The following is a 23,267-nucleotide window of genomic DNA, read 5'->3' on the forward strand; positions in this document are numbered from 1 at the left end:
GATCAGGTTAGTAAAAAATCTGCCAGGAGCAGCTGTGGTATAGGTGATCCTTGCCTCTTATCTGCAACCTTGTTTGCTATGTTTCAACTGAAGCTGCACCCTAGGACTCATTATTTCATGAGTGCAGTCATCTTGTGTGAAGCACATATCACACTACCAAAGGTTATCACACCAGCTTTGTACCTTGCTTTAGCGTGTTTTGGTACTAAGGAAATATAGATGTAGCCAAGTAACAAGTGAAAAACAAATGGTTTCTTATTGCGAAAACATTAAAAAGCAGACGCGTAACACACAGCGATTCAATCAGACTGACTGACTACAGGAAATTGCATACACAGTCAACTTAGCAGGGACCTTACAATTTCTGCTTTTAGTGGCAGTTGCAACCTTGGCTGACCCCTGAGCAAATTTTAGTACTGGATCTCAAACTGGACAACACTAAAGAGGAACCTACAGGTTGCTTTTCAGTTTGGGTCTGACCTTGGATGACTGCTGAGGAAAAGCTTGTCCCCAGTGACCTTTCGTTTATATGAAATCTTACAGAAACTGCTTCTGCTTATGAAGCATTGTCCTTTGGTGACACTGTTAAACCATGTAAAGCTAGGCCAAAACAGTAGTAATATCAGAATAACCCAGCTGCTTTCCCTCAACAGACCTTGACTTCAGAAAGCACATACCTTTTATCCTGGAGAATCCTGCACCAAACCTATGAGCAGTGACATCAGATGATATCACAGGAGAATACCTTTCTTACCCATCTTGGGCTTGTTACCCACATCCCAACCAGTTTATGCTGAGTTTTCCATCTCATTCCTACACTGAAATAGAAACTGAATGTCGCCATGCTACTTAAGAGTTTACCTTAATGCAAGGTAAGAGAACATGATGGCAATTTTGTAACTTACATCAGAAACAATAAGCACTCCCTACATCTAGCATGGTATAGCAACACTTCTGACAGCAGTGACCCTTTTTCAAGAGGAAATTACAGTGGACATAATGAAGTAGAAAATCAACGGTTTTAAGAATTGTATACTTTAATATGCTGCTAAAAGTGGCAGAAGAAAGATCTTTAAATACAGAAACACTGTGTCTCAGAAGTTTTTATGTCAGGGCTCATGAAAATGCTCTGTATCCATGAAAACAGCTGGGCAAAGTACTGCAAAATGTGTGATGGTTCAGATTCAAAACCTGAACAAACTGAAGTCTTTATCTGCAGTTTTAGTATGAAAATCATTGGACTGAAAAAAGTCAAAAGGATCATAAATTGTCTGCAGTCTTTCTCCAGTGAATGTCTCTTCTCCAATGAATAAAAGTACTAGTATGCGAACAAACAGGAAAGTACAGAAGTCCTTCAGATCAATGTCCATCAAACATCACACTTCGTGACGATCCTGTTCAGCTTTAGCCGACTGTGAAGGGAATGCAACTGTTTAGCACCGACTGCTCGGTCATGGCAAGTACCTGGTCTGTTTTGCTACCCAAACTTCAAAAGTGGATGTCATGGCAGCTGGAAGTTCCATGAGAGGACTTGACATTCTTTTGCCCATTAGCAGATAAAAACTAATGGGCAGAAGATTTTAAAGAAGATTCCTATGGAAGATTCTAAAACAATTCCCAAACCTTCCTGTCTTATTAACAGTAGAACTGGGCCATTTCCATAAGCCTTGCAGGAAACGACAAGACCCTCTCTATTTGAAACTCCTTTAAGATGTCTTGATTATCTATAGCAAGCATGACCACAGCAAACTGCCAGAGCTGTCTACAGCTTTTAAAACCAGCATATTGACACAAGTTTTAATCAATACATCTCAAAGTCTTCCCCAGTAAGAGAAATAAAACTTGAGAGAAGTGAAACTGAGGAAGAAGTGGTTTATGTAATGGTCCTACCAAGAGGTGCTGCTATAGTTTCTCCTGCCTTTTTCATCTGTAATATGCATTGAAGAAAGCTTTCTGCTGAAGTTTCTCCAGCATCTTTCAGACTTGAAAATTTTCCAACATACACAGCTCCTATTTTAATATCTGGTCTTGGTTTATGACTAGTTTTGTTCTATAAAGCTTAACATGACATGATACATACTTGCAATATCACTTCCAAAGATAGTTTTGCCTGCCTACCTACCATAAAAATGAAAAAACTGGTTTTCAGACAGATGAGCCTGATCTGCTCTACAGCCATGTTGTACTATCACACAAACATTACATGCACACAAGCAAAAAAAGGGAAGTGGGAACACTTATCCGCAGCTGAGAAGAGAGGAGAGACCAGATCACACCAGCTGTTTAACAGCTTTGTGACTTCAGATTTTACTTGAGTCAGCTGCATAACTGCACCTCAACACTGCCTGTGAGTCTCAGAAAGATACCAGACAAATGCAGCCAGCATAGTAACTTGGATTATAGATGGAAACTAGCCTTAGCTAAGCTCAGGCATATGAGAAACTTGGTTTTACAAAGCACATCAGAGGCATACATAGATCACAGGACATTATCTGTCATATATTCAAAGTGATATGTCTATCTCCACACTTCAGCTAAACTCTATGTGGACTATTGTATATTTGCTTTAATATCATTTATTATCTTATTGAGACAGTATCCTTAAGTGGCATTAGAATTAAATAACAGAGCTGGGTATACCTCAGTGGTGAATTCTCCTTTTCTTGAGTTTTCTAAGTTAGTTATTTCTAATTGATCCTACAGCAATATGGTATGGACTCCACATTCCTAACTTTTTGCCAAAACAAAACTACTCAGGTGCTTATTACAGTAGATCCTGCCTTTTTGAGTTTGGAAAAAACATTGGAATCAACAACAACAACAACAAAAAAAAAAAAATCACAGTGCACATGAGCACTGCACCATCATAAATAAAACAGTATTACCTTTGGATTTTTTTATTCTAAGTATTTCTAATCAACCAATGCTTGCCATTGTATATCCTGCCTCCCACTATCAATTTACATAGAATTTTTGTTGCAATTTTGCCATTGTCATGTGGGCTTGAAGAGATAGAATACTTTTCTTTAAGATATCAAATCACCCTTTCCATGTGTAAAAGGATCATGAAAAAAAAAAGTCATGAGGGTCCTCTTAGGATAAAATTCCTCAGCACTCCAAAACTCTGGATCCTTAATTTCCATTGGAAAATTGTTAACTTCCACAGAGTGGCTCTAGAATTGCAGGCTACTTTCTGTCACAGCAATTAATGGGTTCCTACTGCCATGACTGTGCATTTAGTGATCTGTAAAGTATTAACTTGATAATGACAGCAGCTTGGGACAGCACCACTCAGATAAAACTGGTGGGATGCAGTGGGATCAATACTAGAAGCTGTGTGAAATCAATTTATATTCACAGGTCAAGCTTAGATTTGCATGGGCTCTAGCACCTACTAAAGCCAGTGTTTGTAAGAAGATAAAACTAGTAACAAGAGACTCCATAAACATGACAGTGACAGCGCAAGCATTACTTCAATGCTTTTAACATGGAGGTGACACTACACAGATGTGACCTTAAAACCATCAACTGCATGCACTGTGCAAAGTCCCATCTTTCCCCTGTTATAGGAATTAACAGCTGAGAACAGGGGAGAGCGAGCTCTGTTTTTATTAGAGCTGCATCTGCCTTCATGTTGCTTCCGTGTATGTAAAGCATAATCTCAGCACTGATTTCTGCACCACCACCAAGCATTCCTGCTTCTTGCAACCTCAACCAACCTTTCCCATTTGTTTTCTTTTACTTTGCACACTAATTTTGCTGTAATCTAATCTGTCTGGAAAACAGTAATGTTATTACTGTGAGATTGCCTTTATTCCAAGATCATCTTTCTGCAGTGGTGCAAACTTGTACTGGTCTGAGTGTATGCATGACTTCAGTGCAGTAGTGTAGCTAGGTATTGCCTTTCTTCACCAGGCTGAGCAGCTGAATTTTGTTTCATCCCTTTCCCTTTTTGCCTATGTACTTCTTCATTTTATAGCATGACATCAGTCACAATGATGATTCAGGATGCCACACTAAAAACATAAATAAACCAAACTGAAATGTGTTTTTGCTTGAGCTCAGAGCCTGAGCTCATTTTCATCTTCTCTGTGTTTCACACTCTCCAATTAATTTTTTGCAGCACCAGGCTTCATAGCCAGATGTATTCTCTGTCACAGGAAAAAATCTGCTTACGCTGCAGCCTGCCACCAATTCTTTTGATGCGTCCACAAAAGGCACCTGCAGGTATACTGCTGTCTCTTCAAATCATATGCAATGGGATTGTGAAGTGTGAAAAACTGAAGGAAAAAAGAATAAAGACAAGAATCAATATTGCTACAACAGACAGAAGTCTCCCTCTGCCAATAATACCACTGTGACACCTACAGACTCACCCATTACTCCAAGAAAAAATAAAGGATTTGTAGTTGGTGCTAATATTTCATTGTATATAAAATGGTGATTTGTTTTTAAATGTAGACTTCTCAAAGCAGTTTCTAACAGGAAAATTGATGCAGCAATACCAAGTGACTTATGCAAGGCTACATGACAACTCTGTGACAAAATAAAGATAAACCCTACTTCTGCACACCTGAAGCCCACCGTTCCTACTACACCATTACTTATCTAATACCAAAGCACTTTTCTCACTGTAGAGATCGGTGTCTACAACCATACATGAAGCAGTTTATATTCATTTATGATCACTGTTCAAATGTAAACTAAATGTGCAAAACCTGGTGGTTTTTTATAAACTGAATAGATTCACACTTAAAACAATATGTAGTGAAATTCCACCGAGTTTGAAACCTAATCTTTGAATGCAGCAAATTAAATACCAGCAACTTTTAAAACTAGAGTTTAATTCCACTATTACTCCAAGCTCTTGTATAATCATTACACAGTGGTCATTTACTGGAGCTCTACTTCCGTGAAGCTAGAACTACAATCCAATACACAGACACAAGACACTCCATGCTGTTTGCTTTAGAGATCATTAATAAAAACAATCTAAATGGCATATTTTGGCTGCCTGAAGAGTACATTTTTTTATTTTTTTTTTTTATGTGAAGCTATTCAACTGCTGACATTAAAGGCAGGAGGAGAGTGACTTTTGTGGTTAACTTGGGAGAGCGTGATGCATTTAAAAAATATCACATTTCAGGCATGCTGTGCCCCATTAAGCCTTATGTACGGGTCAGCTGCTGAGGGTATAGCAGAGCTGAGAGACTGAAGGACTAGAGCAGCCTTCCCACATTAGAAGGGTCTTTTTCCTTTGTGGGCTTGAAGTAAAATACCTCTTACATGCAAGTGACTGTGGCGATTTTCATCCAGATGGGACGGCAGAAGCAACAGGATGTGAAGGTACTCAGACAGGTGAAACTAAACTCAGTCTCGCCTGTTCCGCATACAGCATGTCTGAATACTAAAGTATTTGTTTCAGCATTTCCTTCTTTAAGCCTCAAAGCTCCTCCATAAGAGGATGCACTCGGCACAACGCAGTTTTCCCAGCAACTGCAGACAGGGTTTTTCCTGGCTTCCTCCACAAACTGCTCTTGGCTCCCGTGCCAGCCAGGGGCTGGAGTGGGGTTGCTCACTCCTCACAGACGGCCCTGCCGTGCGCTCCATCCCCAGAGCACACCAGCACCGCTGCCCCCCTCGCCGCCAGCCGCCATTTCCTGCCCCCCCCGGCCGTGCGGTAACACCTCACCCACCGCCGCCAGCCCCGCGCCCCCTGCAGGACCCGGACAGCACCGGCACGTCCCACCTCCCTGCGGCACGGGGCGGCTCCGCGCCTGCGCGGCAGCAGCGCTGAGGCCTCGGGCTGTGCTGGCAGGGATCGTGCGCAGGCGCGGGGCGGTGTCCGGTGCGCAGGTGAGGTGTGTGCGGGCCGCGGCGGCGGGGCCGGGGGTCGTGTCGTGCCCCCGGGGCCGTCACCGTCCCTTCGTGTCGCGGGAGGACGGGGCTGCGCCCTCTCGTCTCGCGGTTCCCAGCGCCGTCCCCGGGAGGTGTGTCCTTCCCGAAGCTCAGGGCAGACCTGCGGGGTCGGAACGGGCCTGATCGAGGCTGACAGCGGCAGTGGTCGTGTGCCGCGGTCGCTGCTGGCGGCGGCTCGTCAGCCCATGGGCGAGAGGAAGCGGGGGTGACTGGTGGTGGTCGCCGTCCTCCCTGGGAACCGTGGGGTCACGCTGACAAGCTCGAGCGGCCTCAGCTTCCTGCGATCGTCCATGCTGGCAGCGGCTGGCGGGGGCAGTCTGGTGTGTTCACCCAGACCCGAGAAGCAGCCGGAGGGAAAGGTGCTTTGCCCCGTGCTGTGAGGAGGTGCGCCGGGCCCGTGTCATTAGGGACACTCACTAGGGAGCAAACAGGTGAAACGAAACAGTGCCAGGGTATAGCGAGCGACAGCCCCTTCTGTAAGGTGGGTGTTAGTGCTCCTTTGGTGCTGGAAAGGGAATGAAGAGGTTCCCCTTTAGTGTGCAGCGCTGCAGGTGACAAGGAAAGCTCTCGTCGTATGAGGTTTCACCAAGATAAATGCATTTTATGTATTAACAGTTTTTCATCCTGTGTTCCTGTGACTCTGGCATAGCTTTTAGGGGAGGTGACATTTCTTGTTAAGTTCTGCAGCCCTGTCAAAATGGGGAAGCTGTAGAGTTGTCGTAAACTGTCAGGGAGAATGTTTTAAGCATTTACATCTATGCAATTTGAAGCGTTTTCCATCAGTACATTCTGAAAAGGATTGAGCATTTGCCTTACATTGCAACACCCTGCACATCACCATGATGTGAAGGATGTATTTATCATATGTCAGTTTTCTTACACAAGTCGAATGTTGTGCAGGCCTGTAGTACTTGTATAGTGAGTAAAGGGTATTTGAGGTCTGACTGACTAATGTTTGTAAAGCATACCACTTTGTTACGTGGAAGGTATGCATATACATTTCCTTCTTGAATGAAGTGTACAACGACATCTCAGCTGCAGAAGTCAGGGTTGTCTCCTGAAGCCTTATTTGGAAACAAAAGATGAGGCAATAATGAGTGCTGCCCTAACACTTTTTTTTTTTTCTTTTTCTGTGAAATTCTCTTTGTAGGTAATGTAAGGATTTCAGCTATAAGCAAGAGAGAAAGCAGGCATGTCAGCTCTTTGTCCACCACCATCTCCTGCAGTTGCTAAAACAGAGATCTCCTTGAATGGCGAGTCACCTTTACTAGCTGCCACTTTTGCTTACTGGGACAATATTCTTGGCCCCCGCGTGCGGCATATCTGGGCCCCAAAGACAGAACAGGTACTTCTCAGTGATGGTGAAATAACTTTCCTTGCAAACCACACCCTGAATGGAGAAATACTTCGGAATGCAGAAAGCGGTGCAATAGATGTGAAATTCTTCGTCTTGGCAGAAAAAAGGGTAATCATTGTGTCATTAATCTTTGATGGAAACTGGAATGGAGACAGAAGCACATACGGACTGTCAATTATACTTCCACAAAGTGAACTCGGCTTCTACCTGCCACTTCACAGAGTGTGTGTGGATAGGTTAACACATATTATAAGGAAAGGAAGAATATGGATGCATAAGGTAGGTGTATTGTTCATTACTAAAAGCAGTTGTCCAGGTTGTCTTGAGCAAAAGCAAGACCTAAGAGTCTGTGCCACCTACTGTATAGCAGTCCAGACACAAATACTCAACAGGAGGCTGACCTCTCTACAAGTATACAATTTTGAAGGCTGAAAGATATTAACATGTCAGCAAATTCAAGGCTGGGGTTTTTAGCCACTGCTTGTCCTAGTGAATTATATAACCTGCACCAGACTGTTGAAGTGAAATAGGCGTCCTGTACAGTTTTTCATCTCACTAATTAGTTATAAATTGTTGCTTTTAAGTGTGATAGCATATTTAAACCAGATTGAATTGTAAATTTACTGTGTTAAAGTGATTGTTTCCAGTGTCGAGGTCCAGAAAAGGGAAGTGATGCAGTTAATGTTGTCGTTGCTATACTTCTACTTTTCAAAAAAAAAAAAAAAAATCAGTTTGGCAAGATTGTCAAACTGTGTAAAACTAATGGGAGAACCACAAAAATACATCTTTTTTAGCCCAAATATTTATACTTTTGAAATTCAGAAAGCATGCTAAGTTTTTTCTGAAGAATTACAAGTCTTGCTTTTAGATACATTATGGATATTTTCTTAAGCAAAAATTATTATGTATTTTTGTTTAATGTTAAGACAATAAAAATTATAATAATAAAATCTGTCATCTTCATGGAGTACAAGTTGTCTTACAGCAGTGCATTGTCTGTCAGCTGTAATGTGTATTGTGATATGTTTGGTAAAGTTTTTGTTCCTCTTCTGAGACTTCTAGTCAACATACTTTAAACTTCTTTTCTGAGTACTCTTACCTGAGCTAATTAAGTTTCCAGAAACACTAAGCTGATGTTAATTTTAGTGGTGGTGGTTCCTTTTTGCTACAGTAACTCCAGTGATATTTGCTGTCTTCCCTGATGGTGGCTGGCAGTGTTTTCCACTACATTGGGTCTTGATACGTCTGGGCTTTATTTTTCAGAGGAAGAATAGCATATAAAGTTCATTTTCACTGTGGTAGAAACACAAATATGTCATTCTTAGTCTAGTCTTCTAAAAACATGCTGGATGTTAGTGCTTTTGACTCAAGTGAATTCTGTCATGTGTCCTTGATTACATTGCTTCTCTGTCCTTTAGTGTCCTCCGCACTTAATTTAATGTGAGTAGCAAATAAGAATTGTTCATCATTCTTAACTACTTAAACTCTTTTTGGACATTGACCCATATCAGTATGTTTCTACAGTAGAATTAGCCTTCAATTGGTGTTGAGAATGACAAATCTTTTCTACTAGTTTCCTCAGAAACTAGTCATTAAGTTCTTCATTCTTTTTCAGATATTCTCAAGGCAGATAGGTCAACTGGCTTAGCTGAGACAGTGATGCATTCCGACATAGATGTTTATTGTCTGTCAGGGTATTTTGGGGAAGGTATTTTGGTATCTTTGAGGAAGATCAAAGATCCCTGCATATCTCTGCAGTTCTGCAGCCTTACATAGGAGAGAGGAAACTGCTTTAAAAATGTAGATTAAAATTTAGGCATGAGTTGTAAGATGATACTGAATTAAATGAGGCTCATTTTGTAGTTTGAGTTTTGGGACAGTTTAGCAACTGTGTCTAAACAGAACAAAAAATACTAAAGTTGTTTCTGAAAGGAACTATGTATCTCTTCTGGAATTTATAATGGTTATGGTTGTTGGCTATCAGGAGTTCTGTGTAGAGCCAGACAAGAGTTCCAGATAGACTTTAGAAGAGAAGAAGCTCTTCTGAACTCAAGAACTAGGAGAAACATGGAACAGTGTTCAGACTGGCAAAGAGAGACAAGCAACTCCAAGCAGGTCATCTGTATGGGAATTAGAAAACCCTTTTATCTACTTCAGTTTTATTAACAGATGTTTGTTTAATAATTTGGAGCAGTTACATTTCTAAAAAGAAATGGCTTACACCATTTGTACAGCCTTACCTTCGTAAAGACTGACTTCTTTTAAAACAAAGGATCTTCACTGGCAAGGATGTCTTACTTCACTGATACTGAACTCAAGGATGGAGGTGCCCTGAAGGAGTCTGCCTTGCTCCAATACTGTTTTTCGCAGGTGCCTCTATTAGATGGTTTGACAAGATTTATTGCTGGTTATGGGCAAGTTAGTGTAGCTTGTTCCCTGTTCATGCATTCAGAAGAGTTTCCCACTTGAAGCTGTTGAATTCTGAGTAGTTGATCCCTGGGAAACTAATGAGCAACCAATAAAAATGCAATAACCTGTCAGCATCTAGCAATAGATATCATTAATTTTCCCAGCATCTTCCTTTTTTTTTTTTGCATGTTGTATTGATCTTCTCAGTGATTAATGTGGATTCTTTTTGTGAAGAACTTTATTCTGTCGTAAGTTGCATTTTGAATGCAGTTTGCTACTCAGCTGCTGCTGAGTCTGTTTTGAGAACTTTGTACTTCCCTTGTACATCGTGTTTTGTGTATTTTGAGATTTCATGCCTCCTGTACTTGGTTATAAAACAATGTTTGGAATACTTGTGTCTCAAGATGTGGAAAAAAAAAAGTCCTGTTTTACCTACCCTTTCCAGACAATTTTTTTTTCTCATTTTGGAGATCTCATTTTTCTCTTTCTGCATCAGAAACCATCAGTCTGTACCTTATCCATTTAAACATAAAAACCCATATGGAAAGTGGAATTCTGTACCATAATCTGATCATTTGGCATTTGTTGATTGTAATGAAGAATGTTTTGTCATTATCGTCACACCCTCCCTTTCCTGCTGCTCCTGCCCAAGCATGTGAGAGGTTTGGTGGGGGCCAGAGTAGGGAGCATTGATCTGTTTAAAATTACACCGCTTCCCACTAATGTCAACTCTGTAAAAGAAAAAGGCTTGAACATCAAAATTTGAACCTAAGAAGCATGACTCCACAGGGAAGAAACTGTACCATTTGACTGTTGTGTGCATACATATATAAACGAATACCAGAGCGTTTATATTTAACTGCTTCTCTTGCTCAGGAGAGGCAAGAACATTTCCAGAAGATTGTCTTGGAAGGCACAGAGAGAATGGAGGATCAGGTAAGGGACCTGGTTGATGGGTATGACACACCATCACAAAACTATTTGCCTGGATCTGGTGACTGTAGAAGTTGGTGCTGCTTCTTATTTTCGGGATCCAAGAAGATACTTCGGACTGGTTGATGACCTGCCATGCACAGGAGGCGCAGTTTCTGAAGATAGGATGATGGAAGCTGTGAACAAGTTGAAGGAAAATATATTTCATCATATTATGGGTAAAGTGGAAATCTATGAAGAATAATTACCTTTCAGAAAAGGAAAATCATTTACTTGAAGCTCTGTAAAGGTAGTAGCTTCCATAGATTCATGCTCGCCTCCTGTCAAGGATGGTTTTTCACTAGGTCATTACCTTTCAAGGTACAGAGACGTATGGAGTCTGTCACGTTGGAATGTGGTTGGAGACCTTATGGATAAGGCTGTGAAAAGAATTCCATTTCTGAAACTGTAAATATAAAATTGTGGCTTCAGCTTTTTGTGATAGATAAATCAGATAAGTTTTGTATGTTAATAATGAATATGCCTGGGTTTGGTTTCCTGTCATTGTTAAAACATCAGACTTGAATCTATAATGCTTAACAATAATTGCACCTAATACAGTATGATGAAATTATCTCACTTTAAATAATTCTTGTCTAGACCAATCAGACTGATTGTGAAAATTACATAGGACCCTGGAAACACATTTTAGAGATGATATTGAGTAGCAAAATCTGTTTCCATTTCATAATTATTGGTGAGCAAAGCCAAAGAAGTCTATGCATCCATTTTCCAAACAATTGGAAGTTAAAGATGTTTTGCATGTAATATTGCAAGCTCGTGTTAGTGGTAACATCTAGTGCTGCACAATGTGCCTTTACTTGAAGTATTTTATTTATTGAACAGGGCCAGAGCATCATTCCAATGCTGACAGGAGAAGTCATTCCTGTAATGGAACTCCTTTCATCTATGAAATCACACAGTGTTCCAGAAGAAATAGATGTAAGTCCTTATGTTCTTCGCATTCTGAATAAAAAAGTTACTTTGGCACTAAGGTTTAGTACATTCTTTAGCAGACAAAAGCCAATGGTTGTCATAAGTTCTTGTAAACTTTGGTTGGTTTACATCAAGTTCCCCTAAGTGGTATAGGGAATGGTTTAACATAACTCAATTTAATAAATGTAATAGTGCTAGCAGTGGCTTTTATGATCAACAGTTAGCTAAATTGACAGCTTAGGGTGATCAAAGACTATCTGATACAAAACAAAATGAATTGGGTAAATGGTTTTAATGTTGATACCTTATCACCATGTTCCAGTATTTAAAGGGTGGCTAAAAGAAGATGGAGACTCCCTTTCTACAAGGAGTCACATGGAAAAGACAAGGAGTAATGGGCACGAGTTACCCCCAGGGAGATTCTGACCGGACAGTAGTGGAAAATATTTCTCAATGAGAACAGTCAGCCATTGGAATAACCTCCCCAGGGAAGTGGTGGACTCCCCAATGCTGAAAACGTTTAAGATTCAGCTGGACAGGGTGCTGGAACATCTAGCCTAGGTTATGCTTTGCCTAGAAAGGTTGGACCAGATGATCCTTGAGGTAATTTTCAACCTGGTATTCTATGATTCTATGATTGATTCTATGATACCTGTTTCAGTGTGGTTTGGTGTTCTCACAGAAGAAGTAAAAGTGATTTCACTAAGATTATAGGAAACAAACAAACAAACAAAACACTGGGAAGAATCTGACTTGTGACCAGTAAAGAACATTTAATAATTGAGTGACTTTCTCATTTTCAAAATACTTTGGCTGAAATCAGGTGGTCTTTATAATGTTGTCCTTTTTGGGTCAGTCTTGCAACTTAGTTTAAGTAGTTCCCACCTATCATTAAAAATCAGTTAATTGGAAGGTGGTGTAGATCCTTGTCTAACTTCTGTTTGTATTTACTTGCATTTCAGATAAGTGACACAGTGCTAAATGATGATGACATCGGGGATAGTTGCCATGAAGGCTTTCTTCTCAAGTACGAATTTTAGTTTTGATTTACGCTGTAATAAAATGGTTTAAAACTGTGTGTGCATACATATGCATATACATATACAGTTATCTGCATGTGCATGCGAACATGCACTAGATTAGTTTTCCTTATAGGAGGAGGAGAATGATGTATTTGGCTTTTTGAATTTTTGTATATAAAATGCTGTAGAAGTTCCTGTCACTTTAGAAGGATGTCTCCGGGCTAACAACTACATCTCTGTAGGCTGTGTTGTCACAGTAATTTGCTTGATAATAGAATTCCTATAAAATATAGTTTTTCTTTGATACATTTGATTTTATGAGGATATAAGTCAAAGTTTTACCTTTTTATGAAATTAAAAAAAACTTGCATAAACTATAAATAGGAGCCATTAATGGTATGGCATATAGAATGCTTGTTAAATTGTATTATTAAATTATTGTATTTCTCTTTTTTTTTTCTGCTGTCTTTAATGTGTAAGTGGAAGTATTTGCCCGTGAGAGCAGTTTGGTTTCTTCCTGTGGGAAAACTTATTTCATATATTTTAGTTTGTTCTGTTACCTTTCAGAACACCTCCAATGTAACTACATTCATTTATGTAGTGTTTAGTGCCTATTTATAGCATCTCATACACTTATCAGTGCTACAGAAAATTGGCTAATTCTTCGTAATAATGTTATACTTAGTTCCATAGAAAATTTGGAAAATATAGAAGTGAATATCATGGAATGGGTTATTGTAAACAACTAGAGCCATTGATCCTACAGCAATGAGCTATTCTTATTCCAAATGTAGATTTATTGGGCAGGTAGACTATAGGGTATCAGTTTTCTCTTTTTGCTGCTACTTCTCCCTGGAAGTTTAATTCTGAAATTAAATAATAACTTGCCCATTTGTGTGAAGGGTCCAAATGTCTGCTTTTTAGCTTATCTGCAGAGCTTATCAGCTCATTTAGGTTCAGATGTCAAGTCTTAAATACAGTGTTGTACGGATTTATACATGTCATTGAATTAAAATTAGATTAAACCTAAATAAACTGGCATATCAACAACACCAGCCTCTAAAATAAGCTGCCATGTTTTTTTAGTAACTTGTAAATGAAACTGAGCATCCATTTCTGCACCAAAAGAAGACTTTTTAAATATTCAGGTAGCCTTAAATTTAACTCCTAGAATACACTTGATAAGGTACATAGTAGCAGGTCCACTAGAGTGCACCAGCAGGATTTTAGATTCTGAGCATTCAACTGCCAACATGCCTGTGTGTATTCTAAAGGACTCAAGCTTGTGTCATGGTCTTGCCCATGTACTTACCAAGAGTTAGAAGTTTACCTGCCAAATCTCCCCAAACTGGTTTCTGATCCACAGTATCAGAAAATGAGGACAAGCATAAAATTGATCTTCTGTCAAGAAGCTTTCAAATCTGTCATTATTAATATATTTTCTGTTACTCTAAAGTAATTCTTTGATATAGATTCTGTAATTAAACTAGATCGTAGCAGTAGATAGTTTTTGTTTGCTCTGTAACTGGTGTTGGGAGATTGAGTGACAGTCTTCTTATTTACCAAAATGAAAATGTAGATACTGCCTAACTACTGGATTTCATCAGTAGCTTACATAGGTGTGTGAGGTCCTATGGTTATGGGACTATAAGTATGGGCTTGTATTTATACTAGCAACTTCATTCTTCACAACTTCACACTTCATTCTTCTTGTGAAGATGGTAATTATTTCAAAAGTTTGATTTAATGTATTAACCTGTGTTTGATTTTATTTGCAGTGCAATTAGTTCACACCTGCAGACCTGCGGTTGTTCTGTAGTTGTAGGAAGCAGCGCAGAAAAAGTTAATAAGGTAACGCATTTTCTAATTAACCAAACTGAAAATCTGATTATTAGGAGTGTTAGTGTGTTATTTGGAACAAGGTTTATGAACACACTTGAGGTGAAGGAGGAACAAGGAATACTGTTGTGTGGTTATCTTACTTCAGCTGATTTGTCTAGCAGTTGATAATTCTGCCTGAAAATTGCCTTAGCAGCTGTATTCTGGCAACTATAAGAAAAGCGATGTATTTAGTTGTTACTGATATAAACAAGTAGCAAATGAGTCTGAGCTTTTAAAATCAGGTTTGTTAGCTAAAATACACAAACTGAAGAGGTCTGAACTGGCTTGCCCAGTTCAGGTATGTCAATGGCTATTGTCTGTGTACTCTTAAGAAAGAAGTGTCTGCGTAATTTTTCTTACATGGGTGAATAAATCTGCATCATGAACTGCTTGTGTTTCCTGGAACCGCAGAGCTGTTGAGTCTGTAGTCACACACACATGATGAAACAGGCAAGCTTACTGGGACTTGAAGCCATTCTGATAATTCCAGAATTTTTTTCTTCATAGCTATACTGTGCTAACTTCATCTTTTGTCTGTTTAAAACTTAATTGGTAAATAAGTGCACAGTTTAACTGGAAGATCTTAAATCAGAATTGACTTAGCTTTCTAGAGGAACCAGAAAGAGGCAAAGTACAGATATAAGTCCCTAAAACTGAGTCCTCTAACAAAAAAACACTTAGTGTGTCATACTTGCTGGAGTACATCAGTAGGGATGATGTTTGATGTTTAGAAGATTTCAGTTCTAGAAACAATAAGCAGCATTAGCTGTACCTTTTAATAGAGGAAAGCGTATATGCATCATTATGGTCTATTCGAGAGGAAAGAAGATCACTCTTGGAAGCTGTCATTCCAGAACAAGAAAATAATTGCATTTTTGTGTTAGAATTTTTTTCCCATGCTGTTATTATTTTTAACTCTCTTGTAAGCTTTCCATGAGATATTTAATTTGAACCAATATGAAACTAACCTGGTTTCCCCCTAACATTTGGGTGTAAATGGAGAGTTTATTGATACTTATTTTAAGCTTACTCAATATGTGAAGGAAAAATAAAATGGAGATGTCTTTCTTATTCAGAATTCTCCAACTACTTTTTTGTATACAGCTTTCTGGTTATATCAAAATGCTAGTTTCAGATAAATTGAAAGCTATTCCTGAGAAAGTGTTTACAGCCAATTGAAGTACTTCTTACAGTGTATTTCTTTTTAGTGTAGTGCAACGTATCAGCATTTTGTTGAGAGATGTCTCTCTTGCATTTAATTTGGGTATTACTTCATCCTTTCTAATAAAAACACTGAAGTTGATTTTCTGTATTCTAATTCTAAAATTCAGAGACAAATGATGAAGAAAATGTTTCCTTTGTGAGAAAGTGTATTTCACTAAATCACTTGCCTCTCTTATATTCATGGCTGAGTCCTTTAATAAGCTTCTTTGATTCAGAATATCCTGCAACTGGGAACGAAAAGAATGATTTCATAAAAGTGTGCAGTCCTAGAGCTTGTAAGTATTAGGTGCCACTGCACATGATGAGTGAACCAGTACTGCTGTGAGGGTAAGGTTCATATGTAGTTATGTAGCACTGTATGCTTTCAGTTGTCCTGAGGCCATGACAAATATCCTGCAGTAGTACATGTGGAGAAGCAGTATAATCGGATAACTTTGTTTTCTGATAACACATGTTCTGTCTGATTATGTGTGTAAGACTGAAACCTTCGGCTGAGAAAAAACTCATTTTAATTCTGGAAGTTGATGCCCTTTTTGATACATATATCTGTGTGTATTGCTTCAGTATTAAATAAAAATTAAGAACAGTGGGCCTGCTGTGAATATATGTTAATTGTAGACTATTCGTCTTACATATTATGTATTTTATAGTATGTAGGGTTCCTTGCTGCAGTGAAATATAGCAGTCTTCTTTTTAAAAAAGTCCAGGCAACTTTAGTAAACCTGGTTTGAAATAGGCAGTTTGCGATGCTTTACAGAAATGGGGGAGGACGACATATTGTTTCGTGTGTATTGGCAGTGATGGTAAAGCACGTCTGGTCAAATGAACAGCAAATGCTGATACTGAAACTAAAAATAATGGTGAGCAAAAGGGAAGCCGGAGAAAAGAAAATTCCCAGTTCTTAGTTATAGTTAATACATATTGTTTCAGGGATGTAAGATTTGTGCATGATTAAGTTACCATAATAGAGGAAAGGGCTTATATGGTTATAAAAAGCTTATAGTTCATAAAATAATTGATTAAAGTCTTTAATGTCTAACGGTTATGAGTATATAAGAGGATATCTTGATAAACTACACACTGTAGGAAAAAAAAAAGAGCAGTCTAGAAGAATGTGAGTCTCAAGATATCTCCAGGGCGCATTTCATAAATTCTGCACCGGTTCTTACCAGCAGTGTGCTCCTTGTGTCACGGTAAAACTGTTCTGAAGTAATTGCTTTCTTTATTGCTTATTTTAGCTTTCCTTAAAGTAAAAAAACCCACCTGTTGCATCTTCCTGAAGAGGCAAAAAGCATTAGTCAGAAACTAGGTTGTCGTTACTTTAGTTACTGCATGAACACATTCTACAAAGACAAAGTCTTCCTGAACACTTTACAGACACAGGTAGGACACTGCGGGTTAAGACTGAAAGATTAGCAGAATGGAATTATCTTTGTATTTGGAGGTGATTACTTGTAGCTCTTGCAGGACAGGATTTTGAAAATGGCTAATGAAGTACCTTTGTTGCTTTTAATGGAAACTTTGAAGAAATTACTGAGGAAGTAAGCACGGATGCTTATTTAGGAAATTGACTGTGCCTGATTGGAGACAGAAGCTGTTAATTCAAGATGGAATGAATAAAATAAAAGGCTTAAAAGGGAGGGAAAGTAATCAGAGTAACTCATGTTTATATAATAGGAAAAGGTAGCAGAAGGCAGAAGTGAGTTCTTCTACATAGTTGGCTAAAAAACAAACTTTGCCAAAAAGTGTTGGACTTTTTCTTCATTTGACAAAAAGTTGGAGTAATATGACTTACAACTCAATAATGTAAGCATGTATCCTGTGACCTTGGCAAGGTCTTGGCTTTCCTATTAAGCATGATGAACTTTTTTATTCTTTTGACATGACTAATACATTTTAGTCAGAAATTGCATTTGAAGATCAGTTCATTCCTTACATTTCCACTCTTTTCAAAACTGTTCTTTTTAACACAGATTGTGAGGACATTATGTCTGTTTCTTACACCATCAGAGAGGAAGTGCTCCAGACTCTGTAGAAATGAGTCTTCTTTCAAGTACGAGTCAGGACTTTTTGTTCAAGGCTTGCTCAAAGTAAGTATGCTTAGGAGAGTTCTATTCTTCTGTACTCTTAAGAACTTTCTTCAGTGGATGGGTGTGCATATGATTTGTGTGCAAATGATATCTTCAGAGAAATATGTCATCTTCCTTTGATTTCTTTCTGGCACCGTAGCTTTCCTCGTAACTATTTGCATGTTAAAATTCCAGGCCAGTCTTTTTTCTGACACATCTGTTTCTTGAGTATTGTCCAGAATTGTTCCTATGCTTCGAGGTACAATAATACTTTTTTTGCCTACTTGGGGCTAGAATCCCAAAAGGGCCCAAGTTTTTGTGTTATACCAAAAGGAAGAAAAAGAACAGTTCATTAGTTGTACAGCTTCTAAGTATTTTTAATGGGTGCCATGGGTGAAGATGAGTAGAAAAATAATGCTGCTTGCCCTAGTGAGCTGTCTAAACTTACCAGCTAAACATAATACTGAAACATGAATGGGGTCACAAACCAGGTGATGCAATACTGTAATATGCAGGTTACCTCAGTACCTGTTTTCACTGTTAATATAGGGGAGTCATCCAATATGAAGGATTTTTTTACTGGGCTACAACCACCAGTTCTCTCAAACAAAGCATGTCTAAAATAAACAGGATTTAAAACTTAGGCATGATGCTTTAATATTGTTTTGTTCCAATATGGTTGTTTTGGTTTTTTTTTTTTTTTTTTTTTAAGTAACTAGAAGAATAATTTTTTTCACTAAAACAGGATGCAACAGGAAGCTTTGTGTTGCCCTTCCGTCAAGTAATTTATGCCCCATATCCTACTACACATATAGATGTAGATGTCAATACAGTGAAGCAGATGCCCCCTTGTCATGAACACATCTATAACCAACGACGATATATGAGATCCGAGCTGACAGCATTTTGGAGAGCTAATTCAGATGAAGAAATGTCTCAAGATTATATTATCCACACAGATGAGAGTTTCACACCTGATTTGTATGTACTCCTCTCTTACATCTCTCAATGTTACTTTATTAGGGACAAGAATTTAAAAGTGTACTTTCTAAAGAAGTACATGAGATTTTTTTGCTTTTAGGAAGCTCCTTGAGCTCTGGTAGTTGCATTTGGAGGGATTTACCAGTTCTGTCAGTAGTTTTGTTGCAGTGAATATTACTGAAATTCATTTTCAGTGATACTTCTGACCATGTTGTGTTGATTTTGTTGCCTGTTTTAATTAAGGATGTAACAGAGCTAACTGTATTTGACCAGGTCCAATGGCTTTCCTGGGTTTACTTCATTTCACTCAAAAGTTTTACTGTACAGTTCTTTATTAGCTTTAAAATTAGCAGGATAATATTTCACTTAAATTTTGAATTCACTTTGCATTTCTGCCAGATTGTAAACAGTAATGCTATTGCTGTGCACAGCTGCTGGGCGGATAGTGTCTCTTCATGGCATTAGCTCACGTTTCTTTGCTTTCTTGTCTGTAGAAACGTCTTTCAAGATATCCTGCATCGAGATACATTAGTAAAAGCCTTCCTGGATCAGGTAATTGTTGCTTTTTCAGAAAGAACAAGAGCAAAATTTCAGTACTTTGAGCCCTAGAAACATACAATTTAACATGAACAGATAATTGGCTGGCTTGGTAGCTCTTAGTAGTTTGTAATTCTTCTCTGCATAACTAGAGAGAAGAATACTTCTGTTACTTGTAGCATAATACTGAAACTCATTCTTACATATGAAAAACAATGCACATTTTCTCTTGCTGTGCAACAGTGTCTACAGTTACATTATTGAGAGAGCTACTTGACTGGGATTAAATTCAGATAATTTTAAGAAGGAAAATAATGCTTTATCCAAACAGAATTGTGAAACAGTTTAATTTATTGTATTAGAGCATCTACAAAACTACAAAACAATGTTGAGTGTATCTACAAATCTGCTGTTCATGTGCCTTATCTGCTGTACTTAAGGATATATGTGTATGCAATGCTTGTTTATAGTCTACATTCTTAAAATTATTCTTGAATTTACATGTGTACTTAATTTTCTGGTATAATTTTTAACAGATCTTCCATCTGAAGCCTGGCTTGTCTCTGAGGAGTACTTTCCTTGCACAATTTCTGCTAGTCCTTCACAGAAAAGCCTTGACTTTAATAAAATACATTGAGGATGACACGTAAGTGAACTGATAATAGAAAGTAGGCTTTGAGAAAATTGCTCTGTTCTTTTTTACAACACCCTTCTTTGTTTTCTTGCAGACAAAGAGGAAAGAAGCCTTTTAGGTCTCTTCGTAGCTTAAAGGTAGATCTTGACTTAACAGCAGAGGGCGATCTTAACATAATAATGGCTTTGGCTGAGAAGATTAAACCAGGTCTACATTCCTTTATCTTTGGGAGGCCATTCTACACTAGTGTACAAGAACGTGATATGCTCATGACGTTTTAAAGTTCTCCACTGCTAACGTGCAGTATTGCAGTCCTGCATGGTGTGAGAAGACATCTGTTAAGTGTGACCACCACACATGTGACAATCATTGACTGGATTGGGGATGAAGCATTAGGCAGATACACTACAGTCTGTCTGGAGCAGGAGAGGGACATTTTAGAGAGAATATTAGCTTAGCTAGACAAGCATGATCTTAATGAATCCATCTCTTCATGTGTTTTTTTTAACAGTAAATTTTACCAGAGGTTCCTTTGCCATATGGGTTTAGTAGGTAAATTCTAACATATGTACAATAAAGGGAAGCATTTTAATTTTCTTTCCCCAGAGACTTTCTTCAGGTGTGTGTCAGTTTTTCTCTGTTTTGCTGTGTCAGTAATTTTAATGTTTCTGCAGAACACAATGCATACATCCTCTCTGATCATGGAGGCTGTGGAATAGGGGCCTTCTAGGAGTTTCAGAGAGCTTTTTAACGTGTTTGTTCTTATGTATGTGGTACAACCTGAAACAGGACTTCCCTCATCTCCCTTTTTAACATTACTGGCTCCTTCATTTGGAGCATTTAAAGGTGTTTGAGATTTTTAATATACTACAGAGTGCTGTTCTGTGTGCAGACTGTTGACTGTTAGCATCTTAAACAGCAGCACTCCACACATGGGAACTGGGTCATTATTTAAGCGGCTTTGTGCATGTAAGTGCCAACCGGGACACTGTGACACCTCCTGCAGTGGAGTGTCAGTAATTCAGCATAATTGAGCTCTTTTAAAACACAAAACAGAAAAATGTGTCATTCGGCAGCAGTTGTCAGTCTTTCTGTTTGTAAACGGCTGCTGTTCTTTCCGTTGTCACTTAGAATAAAGTTCAGATTAAAGTATTAGACCCTCCCAAAGAACACCAAGGTGACAGCTAAATTAAAAGAGAAAAGAGTGATTATTTTTTTTTTTTAATATTTTTTTCCCAGTACCATTAATATATTTAGTAACCCTTAATTCAGGGATGAGCACAGCTATGGACTAACGTTATTAGCATTTTACTACGTGAATGCTAGTCAATAATCTTGCCAATCTTCTTAGATCATCTTAACACATCTCCAGCTTTGCTTTACTTGAAAATAAATCCTTGTTTTCTGTTTGCACACCTCAACCTCTCTTTCTCAGTAGCAGTTAGAGGGGTATGGTGTCAGCCTAATCCAGACCCTTTGTACTGGGTTTTGACACATGGTTGGTTTGTGACATTGAAATCAGCAGTACACCTGTACTGCGTGTTGCTGTATTTCTGCTCTGTATGGACAAATGCAGGAATATGTTTGTGTCATGTTTTTTGCATAACCTCATATCTCAGTGTTCATTGTGAAAGAGCTGCATGTGTGTTTGAGAAGCCACAGCTGCTTTACTGCTTACATTGTTTGGAACACTCCTTGGTGATCAGGCTGCTCTTTTTAGTGTCCCTTGCATGCAGAGAGGCAAAAAAGGTAACAAAAGCTAGATTCCCAACTTTTCCTGAAATGCGCAATACTTGGATTTTAAAAGGAATATTGTCCTTCATTTGGGTGTCCATAATTCCCTTACATTTTCTGAAAGACAAAGATTCACAATTAAATACTTAGAGCTTATGAAAGACATGGAATTAAGCACCAGCTGCACACCATTTTTATGAATGAACATCATCAGCGTTACCTGGTTGAATTAGTAACGTTTTGTGGAGTTGTTTTGTTGATGTGTATGTATGTAGGACTCTCAATAAGCTCAGTGCTTCATCAGGCTTGTCAGAATTACACTCATGTATGTTACTTGTGCCAAGATTGTGTTTGTGTTCCTACCATTTTCTTTCCTTCTGTGTTTTTTATCAATTGCTCCATTAGAAAAGAGCCTGATTGTGCTGTTTTTACTCTCATGTCTAAGATTGTGAAAAAAAAGGATGTAATAAACACTGCTGAAACTGCCAGTGTAGAAGTTGTGTTGAAGTCTAAAGAGCTTTAAATGTGCTGCTGAAATTAATCACTTCAGCTTGATAACACTGACTCTGCTAACAGCAAAGCTCTGTTTGTTTACAGAAGATGTCACTTTTTTAAATTACTAAAAGCTGGGAACTTTATCAGTTGCTATTTTTGTTGCACAACCATCACAAGTGCAGAATGTATAGTGAAGTAAGTTATAAAATGCATCCACATGTTGTGTTGTAAATCTTGATCAGGAAACAAAAGTATTTTAATAAAATTCATGCACAGTTTTTGACTTCAGTCGCTGCTGATTTTTTTCGTAGAATTCCTGTTCTGTATCTGATAGAATCATTATCTTCTATCCTTTGAAATGAAGAAGAAACCTTTTTCCTTTTTGTTAAATTAAAAATTATGGTGAGATGGTTAATCGTAGATTCATGGATAGAAAGACATTCGTAACTCCCTTTCTGTTAAGGACCTGTGAATTTCAAGCTGAGACCAGTGTGACTTGCTGTGTCTGTGATGTACTCAGGTAAGAATTTAGTCTCTTTACAAAGTTTTAATCCCATAAGGTAGAGTTTAGAAATGTTTTAAGGAGTTCACTTGTGTCTAGCAGTCAGTGAATACCTTTCCTCCAGATTTTAGTTCTGGACCAGGAATACATAAAGCCAGGACGGAAAGGCACCCACTGGAGTGTCGTATTTGATGGGACTGCAGACGATACTCCCAGTCTATGTATCAGTATGTCCTAATGTCAGTTTTATTTCAGAACAAAATGGGTGGTTTGGTAGTGTTTTTCTGTCTGAACCACCAATATGATACACCAATACAAAGGGCCCAGGCCTCCCACACTCCACTGTACTGGAAAAAGCCATTGGAAAGATTTCCTGTTCTCAGATCAGTGAAGACAAAGGGAAGTGGTCCAAAAATTGAGGGATATCATACCGGCATGTGGGTCCCCTCTAGTGTCTAAATGGGAGCCTGAAGAATGTTCTTTGTCTTTCCTTCAGTGATAAAGAGGTGTAAAAACTTACGCATTAGTGTGCAGAATAGAACATGGTTGTGTTTACCTCTGAGCTGGCATAGAGCTCTGTTAGAGCTCCCACTTG

The 23,267-nt window shown here is 38.5% G+C and overlaps 1 protein-coding gene across 7 annotated transcripts; it reads left to right on the forward strand.

The window, feature by feature from the left end:
• The first annotated feature begins 5,799 nt into the window (after positions 1 to 5,799).
• C9orf72 (C9orf72-SMCR8 complex subunit) lies at positions 5,800 to 22,458 on the forward strand. 7 transcript variants are annotated; one of them, XM_065663037.1, is made up of 11 exons: positions 5,800 to 5,856; positions 7,070 to 7,555; positions 10,562 to 10,621; positions 11,504 to 11,599; positions 12,556 to 12,620; positions 14,394 to 14,466; positions 17,694 to 17,810; positions 18,535 to 18,770; positions 19,265 to 19,322; positions 19,844 to 19,953; positions 20,036 to 22,458. In XM_065663037.1, exons 2-11 carry the CDS (start codon positions 7,112 to 7,114, stop codon positions 20,220 to 20,222), a joined length of 1,446 nt encoding a protein of 481 aa, XP_065519109.1. In that variant the 5' UTR covers positions 5,800 to 5,856; positions 7,070 to 7,111; the 3' UTR covers positions 20,223 to 22,458. The 7 variants fall into 7 exon arrangements, with proteins under 7 accessions (XP_065519109.1, XP_065519114.1, XP_065519115.1 ...); XM_065663039.1 differs by having other exon boundaries at positions 5,839 to 5,861; XM_065663038.1 differs by lacking the exon at positions 5,800 to 5,856 and adding an exon at positions 5,870 to 5,990.
• The last annotated feature ends 809 nt before the right edge of the window (positions 22,459 to 23,267 follow it).

Source organism: Lathamus discolor, chromosome Z (genome assembly GCF_037157495.1).
Source record: "Lathamus discolor isolate bLatDis1 chromosome Z, bLatDis1.hap1, whole genome shotgun sequence".
Lineage (NCBI taxonomy): Eukaryota > Metazoa > Chordata > Aves > Psittaciformes > Psittacidae > Lathamus > Lathamus discolor.

Coding starts and splice junctions, on each gene's coding strand:
- C9orf72 (XM_065663037.1), top strand. CDS start 7,112: ATGTCAGCTCTTTGTCCACCACCATCTCCTGCAGTTGCTAAAACAGAG. Junction 10,622..11,503: donor CAGAGAGAATGGAGGATCAG/GTAAGGGACCTG, acceptor TTTATTGAACAG/GGCCAGAGCATCATTCCAAT. Junction 12,621..14,393: donor CATGAAGGCTTTCTTCTCAA/GTACGAATTTTA, acceptor TTTTATTTGCAG/TGCAATTAGTTCACACCTGC.